This window comes from Ruditapes philippinarum, unplaced genomic scaffold (genome assembly GCF_026571515.1).
Source record: "Ruditapes philippinarum isolate M1 unplaced genomic scaffold, ASM2657151v2 ctg4743_1_1_1_1, whole genome shotgun sequence".
Classification (NCBI taxonomy): domain Eukaryota; kingdom Metazoa; phylum Mollusca; class Bivalvia; order Venerida; family Veneridae; genus Ruditapes; species Ruditapes philippinarum.
In genome coordinates, this window is record NW_026857404.1 from 14,065 (window position 1) to 32,495 (window position 18,431).

General features: G+C 32.5%; 1 protein-coding gene across 5 annotated transcripts in view; it reads right to left on the minus strand.

Moving 5' to 3' along the window:
- Nucleotides 1-202: 202 nt before the first annotated feature.
- Nucleotides 203-18,431, minus strand: part of LOC132749606 (hemicentin-1-like) — a 49,794-nt gene continuing 31,565 nt past the window's right edge. For 3 of the 5 annotated variants that reach the window (XM_060739433.1, XM_060739432.1, XM_060739435.1), the window contains 4 exons: nt 16,775-16,942; nt 15,046-15,213; nt 8,005-8,172; nt 203-2,780 (listed from right to left, as the gene is read on the minus strand). In XM_060739433.1, coding sequence (XP_060595416.1) covers nt 2,365-2,780; nt 8,005-8,172; nt 15,046-15,213; nt 16,775-16,942 — 920 coding nt within the window. In that variant the 3' untranslated portion in view covers nt 203-2,364. Of the gene's footprint in view, nt 2,781-8,004; nt 8,173-9,224; nt 10,843-15,045; nt 15,214-16,774; nt 16,943-18,431 lie in introns of those variants that run through there. The other 2 variants (XM_060739434.1, XM_060739436.1) reach the window with 2 other exon arrangements.

An 18,431-nucleotide genomic window follows, 5' to 3' on the forward strand; every position in this document is an offset into this window, starting at 1 on the left:
ATAGGCAGTATTCCTAATCTATTAATAACTTCGACAGGTTATCTACTATAGAGAGTTGAAGTATATGGAAGTATATACATGGTTTAAACCTTATTATTACAAAAAAAGTTACTTATATTTTCTGAAATGAAAAGTATTAAGATAATTATAATTATATCTTAATTACAAACTTTGACATCAAAATAAACAACAAATAACTAAGGTCGTTGCAAAAGTTTTAATGAAACAAAGTTTTAATGAACTACACTTTTTATTTATATGCAACATGTAACTGAAACAGAAATCTACTGATAACAAGTTTACAATGTGTTCTATAAAATAGAAAATGCTATTCTAAAGTCAAAAATATCATTATCAGAATAGAATAATCTTTTTCTTTCATCTGTTTGATTGTTTTACACACAGAGATACGCTGATGTAACTAGAGAATATCAAATGCCAAGGGTGTGTCGATTTATTGATCGTATTGTTTAAGTCACAGCGCTTCTCAATTATTTGACAGGTGTAGGAATACCGAAACATTTTTTTATCCCTTTTTTATTTGTTTATCTAAGTCTCATCCTTGTACCACCTGTACACACAGTACATATAACAATGCCATTAACCAAGTACACAGACATTCTATATTAGAATTATAAAAGACAAGCGAACCGTGCACGCAATAAACTACTTGTAACTTACATCTGATAAATTATATGGCTAAAATAGGTAAAAATAATTATACATTTGCACGAGCTCTATTCTTAGTAGAACGAACAACTCACTTTAAATAATTAATAGTCCCTGACGGGATTCAAATCAAGAGAGGTGATTGATAATTATACTACTATACCCGCCCCCCCCTTGCAGAGCTATTCAAATAGTGTTTCTTTACGTCTGCAAGATAACCGTTTCTTTCCACGTGGATTTGTTACAGTTGAAATATACGGTGTCCTTCTTGGGCCAGTTAAAAGACTCCTATTTACATACAAGATTTTCTAAAAGTTTTGTCCCGTGTTTCTGTATTTATATAGATAAAGTAGCAAGATTTAACATTCTCGCAAGAAACTTTTCGCGCAATTCAAGGTTGTGCTTAACTTTAGTCCTCGTTCGAATCAAAAGGTAAAAATCTTCGCGATGATTAATCTTTAGTTAATTTTTGCATGTTTCTTTCGAGAAAAGTGGGTTATTTACAGTACTAGTGTCGAAAGTGAAAGGTCTTCGAAAGAGAATGTTAAATCTCGCTACTTATCTATTAACAAGCGCCAGTGCGCTAAGCATTTTCAGTGCTTGATGTTAAAGGAACTCCACTGAGGTCCAAAGCTTAAAAACATAACATTTTAATTTTTCACACAGACAAACATGAGCACTTTAAACAGAAAAATAAAATAAGAAATATACAAAAAAATACATTGAATGTCTTATGTTTCTGCTATTTTCAGTCCGATTTGATTGAAAAGCGTTTAAACGCTTTTAATTTTTGGTCATTTTTCACTATTATAATAATTATTCTGGAAAAAATAGAGCGAGTTAATGATCTGAGATTTTGCACAATTTATTATAGATCTACATCAAATGGAGTAATAATCTCAAAAAAATATTTCCAGTCTCGTCATGTCAAAAAACCTCAGTGGAGTCCCTTTAAAACAAGAGCCTGAATATTGTAGAATTGTTTGTTCAAAAAGGGCCATACTTCTGTCAAAATTCAGAATTACAATAGCTCTCTCTATTATTCGAATATTATTATTAAAATTCATCCTAACAGGCGATATTTTACCTGCCTCAAACAGGACACCATAGAAACCAACGGAAAGTTGTAGAGAACTTGATAGCGCATCTCATGAATAAATTCAGTTTATCAAGAATTGAATCAAATGAATTGGATGGCCATTTCCAGGAACAAAGTTACTGTTGATTTTAGCATTCAGGAAACTGACAGTTGTTCATTGGAAGATGTTTTTATGTATATCGTCTTACATTCTGTAAAAAGCAATTTGAATTCTATCCGATTGAAATAAGTGCACGAAAATTCCGTGCGAATATAATTTACCAACATCTTACACTGCACAAAGCTCAAAGGCCATGCAAAAATTATCTATAGCTTTTATATTTTTATATTAATATGTGTAGATCTGAAATATTATTATGATAGACTCAGAAAGAATGTCAAAATAAAATAAGACATTTAGAATTATGAAACCATTATCATTTTAGAAAATGTAAGTCACCAACGATAATAGGAATTTGTCTAGACAGCACGGTTTAGTTAAATTTTACTTAAAATCTTCTGTAATAAACTTGATAATTATTCGTAAATGTGTTTAAACATCCATCTTTACATTTAAATATTTAATAAGAGGGACTATCTGGCATATAATATAAAAACTAATCGGGTGTTATCAAGTATCCTGTAAATGTACAAGTTCTGTCACGGCCTAAAAAAATGTTAGGAGTACCGTAAATATCTACAACATCATTTTTATTCAGGTGAAATGTTCCAGACTGTGTTAACGGGGACGATCCATATTCAAACGTGTCGTCGTTATCATATGGGTCCAACCACAAAAATAATTTCATACTACCATTGATCCTTAAATGAGCGTCAACATAACCCAATTTAGCATAATAATCCTTTGTTACCGTAACAGAGAAATGATATAATCCGGGAACTTTACAGGTAAATTTCCCGGTAGAAGTGCTGTACGCATTGCCGTAGTTAATGTATACTGATCTGAACACAAGGGTAGTTTCTGATGATGAGCTTTTATCTAAGTAGTATGCTGTAAATGCCACTTTTAACTCTGAAAAGAAATAAATTTAATACAGTGAGTTGCAAGATATAAAGATAAACTTGTACATATATTTTACTTTATTCAGCTTGATAGTGAGTGATAAAACCCAACTCTTAGTCTTCTTTCTGGTTTTTACAAGTACTGGTTTCATTAAGAGAATAAAGCAGAAATCTCAATGTTACATATACTAATACAATGCCCATACAAATGCAACGGATACGCACGAATTCCCAACACATGTGTTACAGATAATATGGAATAACCGACACATGCTTGAAATTAATCACAAATATTCATTTATACGCGTTACAAATACAGACGAATTGGCAAAACGTCTTTTACAAATACCGATGAATAATCTAATACGTGTAATTAACATCTTGTTGCAAAAATATACGCATGAAATCCCATGTCTGAAAAATAAGAACGAATTCCCAAAAAACTCTTAAGTAATACACACGAATCTCAACACATTTCTGAAATATACGGACGAATTCTCAAAAAAAAAAAGAATAAAATACCCATATATGCATCACGAACTACCTTTATAATTATCAAACGGGTATTTTCCAACACCTTGCATTTGACCATATTGTTGATTTTACGATCTATTTGTTTAATCATTATGAAAGTATATAACCAGTTTGTTAAATGGCCACAATTAAGGATTCCTCTTAGCGTAGTCGGTAAAGGTCTTTCACTTCAATAATATAGACGTAAACACAGGCTGCACATTTTTCTCACCCTGTGACATGTATTATAAACGCGCTGTGCTTTTTATTAAATTTAATGTAATAAAAATATAATTGTATAAAAAAACACTGCTTCAAATGTATCCTTAAACCAGATGTAGTAGAATGATGCTAAATAAATTCTTGCAAGTAATTAAAAAAATGTGTGTCTTTATTCCGTGCTGAAATCAAATCAGGAACTTACAGATCAGTAGCCCAGCACCTATACCAATACACCATACCTCACGGATGGTTAAATTATAATGTTGAATAATATCATCGTGAAGTCATAATGTCAGCTAAATTATAACGGTTTATTTTTTATACAAGGCGCCGAGTTTTTCCCAATATAAAAAAAATCCTCTTTACGCTTTCCATTGAATAATCGTGCGACGTTTATATAATCTACATGTATATATTGTTTGGCAATATTAACCTGAGATATTTGAATATTTAATGACTTTTTGTTGGTTATTAACGGATTCCCCTGAAAATCTTGCGGATTCTAAAGTATTGCATAACGGTAAACATGGTTTATGTTTAACTACAACAAGTACTTGCTGAAATACCCTCTGTGTTGTGACAATGTAGTTAAGACTCTAAGTGTCAGTTTTCAATCTGAAGGTATAGCAAGGTCGAATCTAATTTTATATGTCCTTTTATTTATTTTTATCGTTCAAAGAAATCTTTGTCATTCTTTTACTGGCTATAACAGTCAATGCTTTTGATATTTTTAAGAAATAATATCGGTTTGAGTGGTGTTTATTGGCTTTTTAACACTGGTTTTGATATTGACGCGTTAATTTTTTTTCGGATCAAAGCGTCAAGCCGGTATTAATAGCCGATCAACACCGCTAAACCAATATTATTGGAGAGGTCATATGACCTATACGACATTATTAAACGAAAATTTAACATCGATGTGAACAAATCGGTTAAAGAAAAAATCGGAAAGTATCGTTACATACGAACAGTGGTTCATAGCGTTCTTAAAGGAGTATGTGCCGGGCAATAAAGAAATTTTTGTATACAGGGAATATCATTATAAATTACAATTATTAAACTTTAATTCAAATATATGAAATGTAGTAGCAAAATAATACATTGTTTTGAAATTAAGTAAGCAAATTTTCGATTTAAATGTTTTTGAAGGTCTTATATGCTGGCGAAATGGATGTTTTCTTGACGCAACAGACAATTAACTTTTTTTGAAGCCAGTGTATAATACAATTATTGGTTTATATAAACGGAATTCATTTTAGTTCGATTGTGTAGGAAGCTTTAAGCTTATCGACACACTTTCGAATCCGTTCCTGGAACCAACCAGTACTGAGCAATGAGTGTAAAGTTTCTTGCTCAAGGAAACAACGGCTTGCCCCATGAGGCTACCGATCATTAGATTACTAGTCGGACGCGTTCACCACTCGGCCATGCCGCCACTTTGTTTGGATACAATTATTATATATAATACTGCAGCAACTATACTATTATATTAGATGTAGTATCATAATAAAAACAATTTATTTCATAAATAAACTTCAATATTATATTTTCGATTTTAATGTTTTTTATGATACAGATAATATAATTATTCATGAGCGTTTATCTAAATGGTAAATTAATTATAAACATAACATGTGTCCGTTATACAACAATATTTCTCCGTTGCGCCGAGAATAAAATAATTTTGCTGGCACATAATCCTTTAGAATTTCAAATTTTCATTTTTTTCATTGAAATAAAACATGTTTTATTTCAAAAAGTCATTTATTATGTTATAATCAAATAATATCGTTTTCTTGTTAAATTTCTTCAAGAACTATGTGTATTTTCGACATTTACTTAAACAATGCCTAAATTGCTTTAAAATTATTGCAATATTTGTAAATTAAAAGTTTGGACTCCGCTGCTCCCTTGTGCCAAAAAATCTCCTGTCCAAATATTAAACACAATAGATTATAAAAAATAGAACACCTTATTTTTCAATAATTATTTCATTATTTTTTGAACAACTTAAACATACGTGTCAGACTGGATTATATTGTGATTATATCGGTGCTCGATAGATCAATATTTTCATTCCCCACCAATGTCAGTTGAAAATGGCGCCTTTATGAATAAGCGACGTCACAACGCTGCTTACAAATTGCCGTAGATTCTATCATCTGATATGGATAAAACCCATGGCGTTTGTGATTTTGAATCATACGGAAAAAATACCATAAAAAAAACGGTAAATATCAATAAAATTCGTTTTTGAAGGTTGCTTAAAAGGCTTTATATCCTTGTTATCGAATGTAGAACTTGTAAAGACCTTTTTACGACGCGAACGTTGCTATGAAAAAAGACCGGATGTAGTATGTTCACGCGCATGCGCTGTCTGCATAGGGCAAAAGATTATCTTTCTGCATAGAAATGTAGCAGAAAGTTCATTAACATTTCCGAGTTAGCTAAAGTAAAAGTATAAAATAATATAATTAGGGGCTTTTTACAAATACACATAAGATGCTTTATAGCTTTGAGACCAAGCTTGCCATTCAAAGACAAGGAAAAGTTGATATTTTAAGAACGACCCCTCCCGCCCTTGCGATCACGAGCTTGATATATCTTAATTATTGTTTTGAAAAATGTGCAAATAGAATTTATAAGTAAGAAAAGAGATCAACTTTAGGTTTGATTAAATAGTCCATTTTAAAAATCAATACATTTATATAACAAAATATGTAATGTCATACAATGTTTGGCATGCACAAAATAATAGTAATTAATTTCAAAAAATAAATAAAAGGAAATATAAAATTAGATTCGACCTTGCTATACCTTCAGATTGAAAACTGACACTTAGAGTCTTTACTACTTGTCACAACACAGAGGGTATTTCAGCAAGTACTTGTTGTAGTTAAACATAAACCATGTTTACCGTTATGCAATACTTTAGAATCCTCAAGATTTTCAGGGGAATCCGTTAATTACCAACAAAAGGTCATTAAATATTCAAATATCTCAGGGTAATATTGCCAAACAATATACACATATAGATTACATAAACGTCGCACGATTATTATTAATACCGGCTTGACGCTTTGATCCGAAAAAAAATTAACGCGTCAATATCAAAACCAGTGTTAAAAAGCCAATAAACACCACTCAAACCGATATTATTTCTTAAAAATATCAAAAGCATTGACTGTTATAGCCAGTAAAAGAATGACAAAGATTTCTTTGAACGATAAAAATCAAAATCAATAAGGGTGTTTGTGTATTTGTAATTGTATTTCCGTTAGAACCAATGTTTGAAAAATATTGCAATGAGCTGCATCTAGTTAATGTGCCTTTAACTATCCTTACTTCATAGAATAGAATTTTGTTCAAATTTTATAAATATATCTGAGACAACTTTTCAAGCATAAACTCTGTGGACAAATTCAATCCCCATAAAGTCTGTTTGTTACGCAAGACTAGAAAAAAATATGTACACTTGAAAACATAATTCCTCTTCACGAATTTATCGTTTCGCTTTCATGATATCACGATTTTTAGATTTAAACAATTTCATTTTTATATTTTCACGACTTTAGCTTATCACGTTTCATCTACATAAATTCACGAACTTACGTTTCAAAATACATCTATTCATGACAGTTTATATGCAATTATGATTTTAAGAAGATGACTTAGTAAAGACAAAAATGTTACGTTAAGATTTATTCGTAAAATTAAATTTCTGAAGTTAAAATCACGTGTTTGTTATTTTTTGTACGAGAAGTTGATTTATACTGAAACCGATGAATTCTTAAAGCTTATATCGTGAATTCTTTAATTTGATATACAGAAGTCGCGAAATCACAAAGTTCAATCCGTCAGTTCGTTAAGTCGTATTGATGAAGTTAAATTTCCATTCCGGTCTGTCGGAGTTTGTTGATGAAAATCATTGATAGAGTCATGAACAAATCACGAAATTTTTTTTTTATAATTTACCAATTTCGAAACAGAAAACAATAATTACGTTTCAGTTATCGATCAGTTGTCATGACGTTTTAATATGTTTATCGATTGTTTTATCATTAGAACAAAAAAAATAATAAAATAAACAGAAATAAAAAACAAGATAAAATTTAAATAAAGATTCAAGTTTATAAGCATATATCAAAATACGATATAAGTTTACTTTGAAATCTCAAATTTTTCTTTTGTGATTTAGGCGGAGGTCAATGAGAAAACATTTCCACTTAAAAAGAAAATGTTTTAATGCCTATTTTGCGCTGAGATGTTTCTCATCGTCCATCTTAGTAGCCTAATCTGAGCTTTCTTAACCTATTTAAATATGCATAGAAATCGTTTCTTCTTTAATGCGGATAGGGACATAAGACCTTATTTTCACGAATGTCAGATGTATTCATATAAATTAATAAAAAGTGTGTGAGGGATTCGATTGTAATTTGCACAAACTGATAAATTTGTGCGTTTGATTCAGTGCGTAGTTGAGTTTATTAATCATATACCTGCACACTGGCGTTTGTTACAAGTTCTTGTTTCGTCCGGACTTCCGTTACAATATCTTCCTAATAAAGATGGTCTTGGGTTAGAACATGCTCTTAGCCGACTTTGAATTCCACCTCCACAACTGACACTACATGAACCCCATCTTTGCCAACTTGACCATCCACCATCTAAAAGGAAAACCACTTTATGTATCTTGAAGGAATGGCTATATCATATCTATATACTTTTATTAGTGTATATTTTAAACAATGTTAACGAGCCTTTTTTCATTTAGGGGCATTGTTAGTTTATAGGAGTTTGTCGATAGTAAAATTTTATTACCCCTCTTCTAGATTTCCCTTCCCCCATTTTGATTGGATATTGATCAACCGAAAGAAATTTATATTACCGATCCAGACAGGTAATATACACATTAAAGTTCGCCGAGTGAGACTAAAAAAGGATTGGAGCATTAAACTAAATACCGTATTCCGGTATATACCGGACACGGCGCTTTAATGATAAAATGCTAAAATCTTGCTTTTTAACCCAACGGAATGAACTTTAAAATGTCTAATTCATCTTTTCACATTTATGTATGATAATGAATGAAAAACTTGAAAATCGGCGAAAAAAAACGATATTTGTCTATTTTCTGATAATGATTTCTGCAAGCGTCTACATGTGCTGCTCAAATCCTGTATTTAGTTAAATCCAAGTTCGCCTTTTGGTACCTCACGTTTTAAACAACATGCACTGTGACGATGCATGTACTGTTCGATGTTGCGCAGTGTAAATTCCGATATACAATCACTTTTTAACTGTCAAATAAAAAAATATTGACCAAAATAGAGTAATGATAAATATTCTAATCAGTATTTAAAGAAATTATGACCACGTCAAAGCTTGATATTATGTACAAAAAAGTTTCTTCAACAGACAACTTCTTTTTGTTTGTTTGTATTCGTTAGGTACGAAAGCAAACACGTCATGTATTTATGTGACGTCATTTTGTGATGAAGGGGTACCCTACTGGGAATCTTATTTCGACGTTTCATTGATTTATTTTAAAATCGTCTTACTCGGCAGTGGAAGGGCAATAAAATTATTATTTTGGTTTTGGAGTGATATACATAGTATGTGGATATATTACCTTCTTAGATAAAATATTAGGCTCGGGTGACATACAATATTGGCAGTTAATATATCCACATAATATTATATCACTCCAAACCTAAATCGCACATAGGCCTAAGTATTAGATCTTATCGCAATATTAGACCAAAAAGAAATATAATGAAAAAAAAATAGTAAAAAATGATTGTACAAATTGTCTATAAATATTGTTTGCATTATCAATTTCATTAATTGCTGTATAATAATTGTCTCATAAAATCGGGTTTCTCTAACTTGCTTAACCCGTTGTTCCGTTTTCAATACGAATAAGCTATGATTTCTGGAGCAAGGTTGAAAAAACAAACATTGTTGACATGTTGTTGTGCGCTTCTTTCTTTTTTGTTAAGGCAGGAATAATGCTAAGAAAGTATTTCATAACAAACTGCACGTATATAACTTACTGCATTGACAAACGTAAGTTTCATTATTTAAACATAACTGTCAAATAACATCGCACTAGCTTGTTAAAAACATGTCAAAATGGTTTCCTTATCCGAAAACCATAAGGACAAAATTTAGAATTATCAAAGTTATCTCGTACTTAATGCAAGAATAGCGTTTATGCACAATATTCGATGCACTAACATCTACTGAAGGGCACGATTTTCCCCCATAATTATGCACAATAAAATAACCAAAAATATAAACTTATCATTCATACTTGTGTGAAATATAATTATAATAACTTGATATAAAAACTTTGATTCTTTCAATAATCTGTGTTCATAGCAACAAAAAAAGGTATAAGTACTTTTAAAACACCATTCTTGCATGCACTTTAAACGAGAAATTCATCACCAAATTGATGTATATCCTCTTCAAAATCAGCAAGATTTAAGACCTTTAAGACGTTTTCCATTCTTTCCTTAAAATGCTTTAAATTACAGATAAAAGGCTAAAATTCTCGGAATTTTAGAAGGTTAAGTAAAATATCGTAATCTAACTAATTCAATTTTTAAACACATAGCTTTAGCATCAAATAATTAATACAAGGCAAAACAGACATTCTTTATTACACTGATTACAAAAAACCGTAGCTTTGGTTGCTATGGTAACAAAAGTAATAAAGAAAACATTAAATAATTTTAAATAATGGTATTTAATTGAACTATTCCACAAACAAATAATTGAATAATTATATCTATATAATAATAGTATTTACAAGCATTACTTAGATTACAAAAAAAATATTAAGAGCTTGCAGTGTTTCCTTTAATATTTTTTGAGTTACAGATATCGACTGTGTACTCAGTATTATTCAAACTGTACCTATGAATAACATTAGTATATTCTTTAATTGAAATAATCTTTGTAAAAAATTGAAACAAAAGATTCTTGCAAACACATTGAATGTCACAAATGACAGCTAACTCCTCACTGCTGTCTTGCAAACTTCTCATCGCAGTTTGTGAGTTTGGGCCAAACAGGATAACAACAGTCATGTTTTCTCACATGCACTCAGGTTTTGTAAATAAAAGTGACTGGTAAACTTACAAAAACTTGTTTCACAATCAACTAAAAAAAATACTGTTGCATCTGTCACTGCACTATTCAGCATTTTCAGGGATACTGTTTTCAGCAGGGTTTCTTTGTAAAGACATAAATTTTATGAAAAGATAAATCTAAGACACTTTTGGATTACGGTTATATATCTGCAAATCATCAATTTCTCACAGGCCATCCTGAAATAATAAAACTCCGAATAAGTCTTAAAAAAACAATACATTGTATATGATGATTTGACTGAACAGAAATATACTACAAGTAAATTGTTGTATCATACTGCACATGTACTCGTATTAGGTTCTTCATGTAAGTTCTTTTGTAATATATTGGTTTACATTATCATCGTGTAGCAGTAACATTTATCTTTAACATAATTGAAATAATTTGAATCTAAATCATATATATATAAAAACATTTGTGTTGAGCTACAATTCAGGAAACTTATCATCACCCTTATTTGAAAGAAATAGTTAAGAATGGTAAATTCATGATGATTATTTACACATGTATACAAACATAATAAATTATCTATTTCTTTAAAAAAATATCAATCAGTTCTCATGAATTGTAAAAATTGAAAAATGTTTCATCAGCAAAAAGGGTACTTCATTATAAACGATAGAAATATCCTGGTACAATATACTACATGGCAATGGGTTATCAAGTTGTCAATATGCACTTGACCTTTGACCCCTTGATCCCCAATATCAGTAGGGGTCATCTACTAGCCAAAACCAATACACCTATGCAGTTTTAAGGCCAAGGGCGTATGGGTTGTCAAGTAATTGATCTGATACAGTTTTTGCCTTTAAGGTCAATATGACCTGAACCTTTGACCCTTTGACCCCAAAATCAATAGGGGTCATCTACTGGCCATGAAAACACTTACCAGTACATTTCCTTGTGATATTAGAAAATAAAACTAAAACCTGCCGGGCATTATCTATTTTTTAAATTTATTTATAAAACGAGAATCCTCACAGCATGGTGGGTGATATAAAATTATAACAAAAAATATTTCATCATTATGGCAGCGGTATCAAATATTTCATTAGAACTGATTTTGACCGTAAAGGTTGTGTGCAGCAATTTTATGACAAAGTAATGACAAATCTTACCAAGTAATATATGCAGTAATTTTATGAAACATGTACATACAGACCTCCATAATGACAGCCAATTTGTTATATTATATTAGACCTTGAAATGTGTATACCAAAAGTGTTTTTAGATTGATGAAAAATATTAGCCAAGGCAACTTAAGTTGTTGAGTTATTGGTCGGAATCCGTTTTTAAGTACAATGTCAATGTGACATTAACCTAATACCCTTAAATTAATAGGATTACCAACTGGTTAAGACCAATGCACCTGTGAAGTTTGAAGGTTAAGGGCCCATGACTTGTGGAGATATTGATCAGAAACTCTTTTACCTAAAAGGTCAATGCGGTCTTGACTTCTGAGCCCTTGACCCCAAAAATCCATTGAGGTTTTCTCCTCACCAAAAGCAGTGCATTTGTGAAGTTTGACTCCCTAACCCAAAAATCAATTTTTTGGCCAAGACCAATACACCAATGCAAATTGCATTGAGGGCAAAAACCCATGGGTTGTCAAGTTATTGATCAGAAACCGTTTTTACCTACAAGGTCACTATGACCTTTGACCCGTTTCCCCTAAAATCAATAATGGTCATCTACTTGCCAAGGCCCATGCAACTATGCAGTTTGAAGGCCAAGGGCGTATGGGTTGTCAAGTTATTGATTGGATACAGTTTTGACTACAAGGTCAATATGACTTTGACCTTTAACCTTTTGACCCCAAAATCAATAGGGGTCATCTACTGGCCAAGGCCACTGTACATATGCAGTTTGAAGGCCAATGGTTTATGGGTTGTCAAGTTATTGATCGGAAACGGTTTTAACCTACAGGGTCAATATACCCTTGACCTTTGACCCCTTGACCACAAGATAAGTAAGGATCATCCAATACACCTATGCAGTTTGATGGCCAAGGGCGTATGGTTTGTCATGTAATTGATCTGATACAGTTTTTGCCTACAAGGTCAATATGACCTGGACCTTTGACCGTTTGACCCAAAAATCAATAGGGGTCATCTACTGGCCTAGACCAATGCAATAATGAAGTTTTGGGACCAACATCACATGAGTTGTCAAATTACTGATCGGAAACGGTAACTTACAAAGTCAATGTGACCTTGACCCTTGACTTCCAAATAAATAGGGTTCATTTGCTTGCCAAGATAAATGCACCTACGAAATTTGAGGGCTAACAGTCTATGGGTTGTCAAGTTATTGATTGAAAACGGTTTTTACTTTCAAGGTCAATATGACAATCATCTTTGACCCCTTTATCCCAATATCAGTAGGGGTCATTTACTGGCCAAACCAATGCACCTATGCAGTTTGAGGGCCAAAGGCCAATGGGTTGTCGAGATATTGATCATAAACCGTTTTAACATACAAGGTCAATACGACCTTGACCTTTGACCTATGACCCCAAAATCAATAGGGTTCATTTCCATCCCAAGATAAATGCACCTACGAAATTAAAGGGCCAACAGTCCATGGGTCGATTTTACCTACAGGGTCATGGGATCTTGACCTTTGACTCTTTGACTCAAAAATCAATAGGGGTCGTCTACTGGTAATAAACAATCTCAATACTAAGTATTAAATTCTAAGGCTTCAGCGTTCTTTGGTTATTGATCTAAAACCATTTGGTCTACGGACGGACGGACGGACCGACCTATCAACCGACCGATCGACTGACAACTGCAAAGCAATACACCCCACTTCTTTGAAAGGGGGATATAAATACACTGTTCATATAAAGTATCAGAACAGAAAATAAACAAAACAGCATGAAAAAATGACCTTACCTCCAACTTTGCAATATTATAGAACTGACGTGAAGTTAAGTTCACTTCTTCATGTGTAAAAAATACGCGCTGATCAGATTCCTGACTTTACAGAGTGCATTTATAGTTTCTAAATATAGTTTTCTGGGGAACGCTGTGCATGTGTAAAGCTGCTGAGAAGGGCTGTTCAAAAGGTATTTTCGATTTCCTTTCTGGTTTATTTCTATGCTAAACTCAATTTGAATGCAAAACATAAAAATCAAATCATGAAAAATTGCGTGACTTTGCAAGCGTTTTTCTCACAATGATTAAAAGCTCAATGGAGACAAAAATCGTTGAGTGCATCACAATTATAGTCACAACTTTTACCCTTAAATAGCTAGGCGTGACCCTGGCTTTTCAGTTATAATCCTAAATGGCGCATACAATTTATTGACAAAAAATGATTAACATTTTCTCCAAGTACTTTTAAATCCTCTGCAGTTGACACACTTATGGATCTTACCCGAAAATAAAACTTTATTTAGGGATAAAACTTGTCAAGATGAGCATAATCATCTTCTGAACCTAACGGACAAGGAATATTCCAACCTTTGGAGATATGAAACGTAAAGGTCTCACATACCAACATTACCATTGCTTTAAAAACTTTTCTTTTTAAGCAAAAATATATTAGAGTGAACGTTTATAATTACATTTTGCTTGCCAAACTGATCACAGTTATTTTCTAAAATATGAAAAAATTTAGTAAAATACAAAATCATGTCTATGCGAACGACTTTTAGGCCTAATAAATACAAGAAATCTATAAGATAAGGAATAAGTTTTTTAATCGGTAGGTGACATGCTTATGTCTTGTATTTGCACAAACTCAATAGCAAAAAGTAGGGAAAATTGGTACTATCAACACTTTGAGCTGAGATAATTCACCGAAAACACCGTAATCATTGGACATGCGAGAAGACAACTCGTAGTACATGTAGTATAACGTTTTTTACAAATATTTTACTACTATTTATTCAATATTGAATGTTTGTAAGTTCAAAACTGAATTTATTGAACGAGTTGAATAAAATTATATTATGCGAGCCTTTGGCGAGCATGATATTATTTATTCAACGAGTTCAATAAATTCAGCAATGAACTTACAAGAATTTAATATTCTATTTATCACATACCAAAAATAAATAATGTTTAAAGTGACGCGCATTCAGTATACATAATACGCGTTTTTACACTATGTTTGCATAACGTAAACAACGTCACATCAAAATATATGCACGATTGTGCAATACCATTTTTACGGAGTGCAAAATCGGCATAGGTGTGTGATAAATAAAGTTACCGCATTTATAGAGATAAGGATACAAAACAGGGTCGGATGTACTTCTATGAATTAATCAAGTGCATGAGGGATTTGGCTGAAATTTGCTTAAAGTGATAAATTTGTACATGTGTAAACAATTTCATTTCAGTGCTAAGTGGACCGATTGAATCATATACCTTCACACTGGCGTTTGTTACAAGTTCTTGTCTCTTCCGGACTTCCGTCACAATATCTTCCTAATAAAGATGGTCTTGGGTTAGAACATGTTCTTAGCCGACTTTGAATACCACCATCACAACTGACACTACATGAACCCCAGTTTTCCCAACTTGACCATTCACCATCTAAAAGAGAAGACACCTTCAAGTATGTTCAACAGTTTTTATATCACATAGATTTTTATAACTGTATATTATAAACGTTTTTGTAACGAGCCTTATGTAATATAGGGGCATTACAAGTTGTAGATTAGTATTTATTATATAAGACCTAATCACATAATATTATATTAAAAAGAAGTAGAATGAAAATATAATGACAACATCGTTTTTCATCAATTGCTGTATAATAATATTGTGATAAAATAGGTTTTCTCTATCTTGCTCAAACCATTGTTTTTTTTCAATACTCATAACTCATGATTTCTCGAGAATCAAAAAAAATAATGTTGACATGATGTTGTGCGTTTTTTTTTTCTTTTTTTTGGTGAGGCAAGAATAATGCTAGAAACATAATTCTTGCATAAAAAAAATGCGCAAACGCATGTATACAGAGACGAAAATATGCAATAATGGATAAAATCACGTAAGCTGCGCCGTTGTTTCCGTTTATTCAGCAGGACCCTGTGTATCATATACATAGATTACTGCATTGACAAAAGTAAGTTTCATTAACAAACCAGCACTGTCAAATGACTTTGAATGCGTCCCTATATACTCAGTCGAATTTAAACATGTGTCGTATAATCACCAATTATAACTTGCATGCAGTCATACAAAGATCATCTGTGTAATGTACATAAAATTATTTATATGGGGGCGAGTGATGGGTTTTATGTCGTACCAACACAGTAGAGGTCATATGGTGACTTTCCAGCTTCAGTGTTGAAAGAATCCCCTGGATCCCCCTCCGTGAATTATATCAGTCAGGCCCGAGCGGGAACCTGAGTAAAACCTCCGACATGTAGCTTCCACACAGTCAAGAAGGATTCCAAAAACCCTAGCGTGATTCGAACATTTAGTTGCGAGGAGCAAGCGTTTAAAATTAAATCCTTTACTATTCTCTTTATCCTTTCTTGTATATTATAAAATGAAGGATAATTTGTATTTGACAATTTAGTGTTTTGTGCAGTTTATCATTATCCAATCAATAAGGTATAGACAAAGGTTTCTGATTAACTTGCTTTGTGAGAAAAAGTACAACCACACAAGGTACAACACATGTTTCATGAAAATGATTGTTTTTGAATATAAATTAAATGCACCGAATTATATGCAAAAATGGGTCAAAGACAGAAAAGGCCGGGTTGCATTGGTACACCAAATACCATGAAGCTGTGATGTTACAAATAAAATTTACCATTAACCATTATTGTCGAAAATTTAACTGTGGGTAAACAGGAACAGGATGATGTATACAACTGAAATCGAATCCTACGGTATGGGACCATGTGTCAATGCTGTATTCCTAATATCAAGAGGCTGTGATATGTAGTTGCTGAGAAAACTGTTACGATAGTTTCCTACCATTGACCATCAATGTCGAAAATTTAACTAAGTTGGTAAACAGGAAGTGGATTAGCTGCAGACCTGAAATCGAATCCAACATTAACATTTTAAATAATAGACACTCGATTTTTTTCCGACCAACACTTCTCCGTTTTCGTGAGTAAAGAATATAATATACCTGCACACTGATTTTTGTTGCAAGTTCTTGTCTCGTCCGGATTTCCATCACAATATCTTCCTAGTAAAGATGGTCTTGGGTTAGAACATGTTCTTAGCCGACTTTGAATACCACCATCACAACTGACACTACATGAACCCCAGTTTTCCCAACTTGACCATTCACCATCTAAAAGGGAAAGACACTTTAAAATATGTTAAATCAGTTGTTATATCATTAAACTTTTATAACTGTAAATTAGAAACAAATTTGTAACGAGCCGTATGTAAAATAGGGGCATTACAAGTTGTAGATTAGACTTAATTATATTAGACCTAATCACATAATATGATATTAAAAAGAAATAGAATGGAATGAAAATATAATGACAAAATCGTTTTTTTATAAATTGCTGTTTAATAATATTCTGATTAAAAAGGTTTTCTCTATCTTGCTCAAACCATTGTTTCGTCTTCAATACTAATAAGTCATGATTTCTCGAGAATTTAAAAAAGAATGTTGACATGATGTAGTGCGTTTCTGTTTTGCTTTTTTTTCTTTTTTAGTGAGTCAAGAAAAATGCTGGGAACATAATTCTTGCAGATAATATTGCGCACGTGCATGTATACAGAGACAAAAATATGCAATAACTGATAAAATCACGTGAACATGCGCCGTTGTTTCCGTTTATACAGCAAGCCCCTGGGTATCATATACATAGCTTACTGCAATGACAAAAGTAAGTTTCATTAACAAACCAGCACTGTCAAATGACTTTGAATGCGTCCCTATATACTAGGTTGAATTTAAAGATGTGTCATACAATCACCAAGTATAACTTGCATGCGGTCATGCAAATCTCATCTGTGAAATGTACATATAATTACTTTTATGTGTGTGAGGGATGGGTTCTATGTCGTACCAACACAGTAGAGGTCATATGACGACTTTCCAGCTTCACTGATGAAAGAATCCCATTTGCCCCCTCAGTGAATTACGAACGGACACCTGAGTAAAACCTCCGACATGTAGCTTCCACACAGTCATGAAGGATTTCAAAATTTCTAGCGGGATTCGGACATTTAGTAGCGAGGAACAAATTTCCTAGCATTGACCATCAATATCGAAAATTTAACTAAGTGGGTAAACAAGAAATGGATGAGCTGCAGATCTGAAATCAAATCCCACGGTATGGGACCATGTGTCAATGCTGTATGTCAAATATCAAGAGGCTGTTATAAGTAGTTGCTGAGAAAACTGTTACAAAATTTCCTACCATTAACCATTAATGTTGAAAATTTAACTAATTGAGTAAAGTTGAAGTTGATAAGCTGCAGATCTGAAATCGAATCCCAAAGTATGGGACAATCTGTAAATACTGTATGGCAAATATCAAGAGGCTGCGGTATGTAGTTGCTGAGAAAACCGATACGAAAATTTCCTAGCATTGACCATTAATATCGAAAAATAAACTAAGTGGGTAAACAAGAAGTGGATGAGCTTCAGATCTGAAATCAAATCCCACGGTATGGGACTATGAGTTAATGCTGTATGCTAAATATCAAGAGGCTGTAATAAGTAGTAACAGTTCCGAAAATATTTCCCCGCCCGCCAGCCTGCCAAGCCCGCCTGCTGTCCGACATTCACCATACTATAACCCGGATGTGCACCAGAGCAG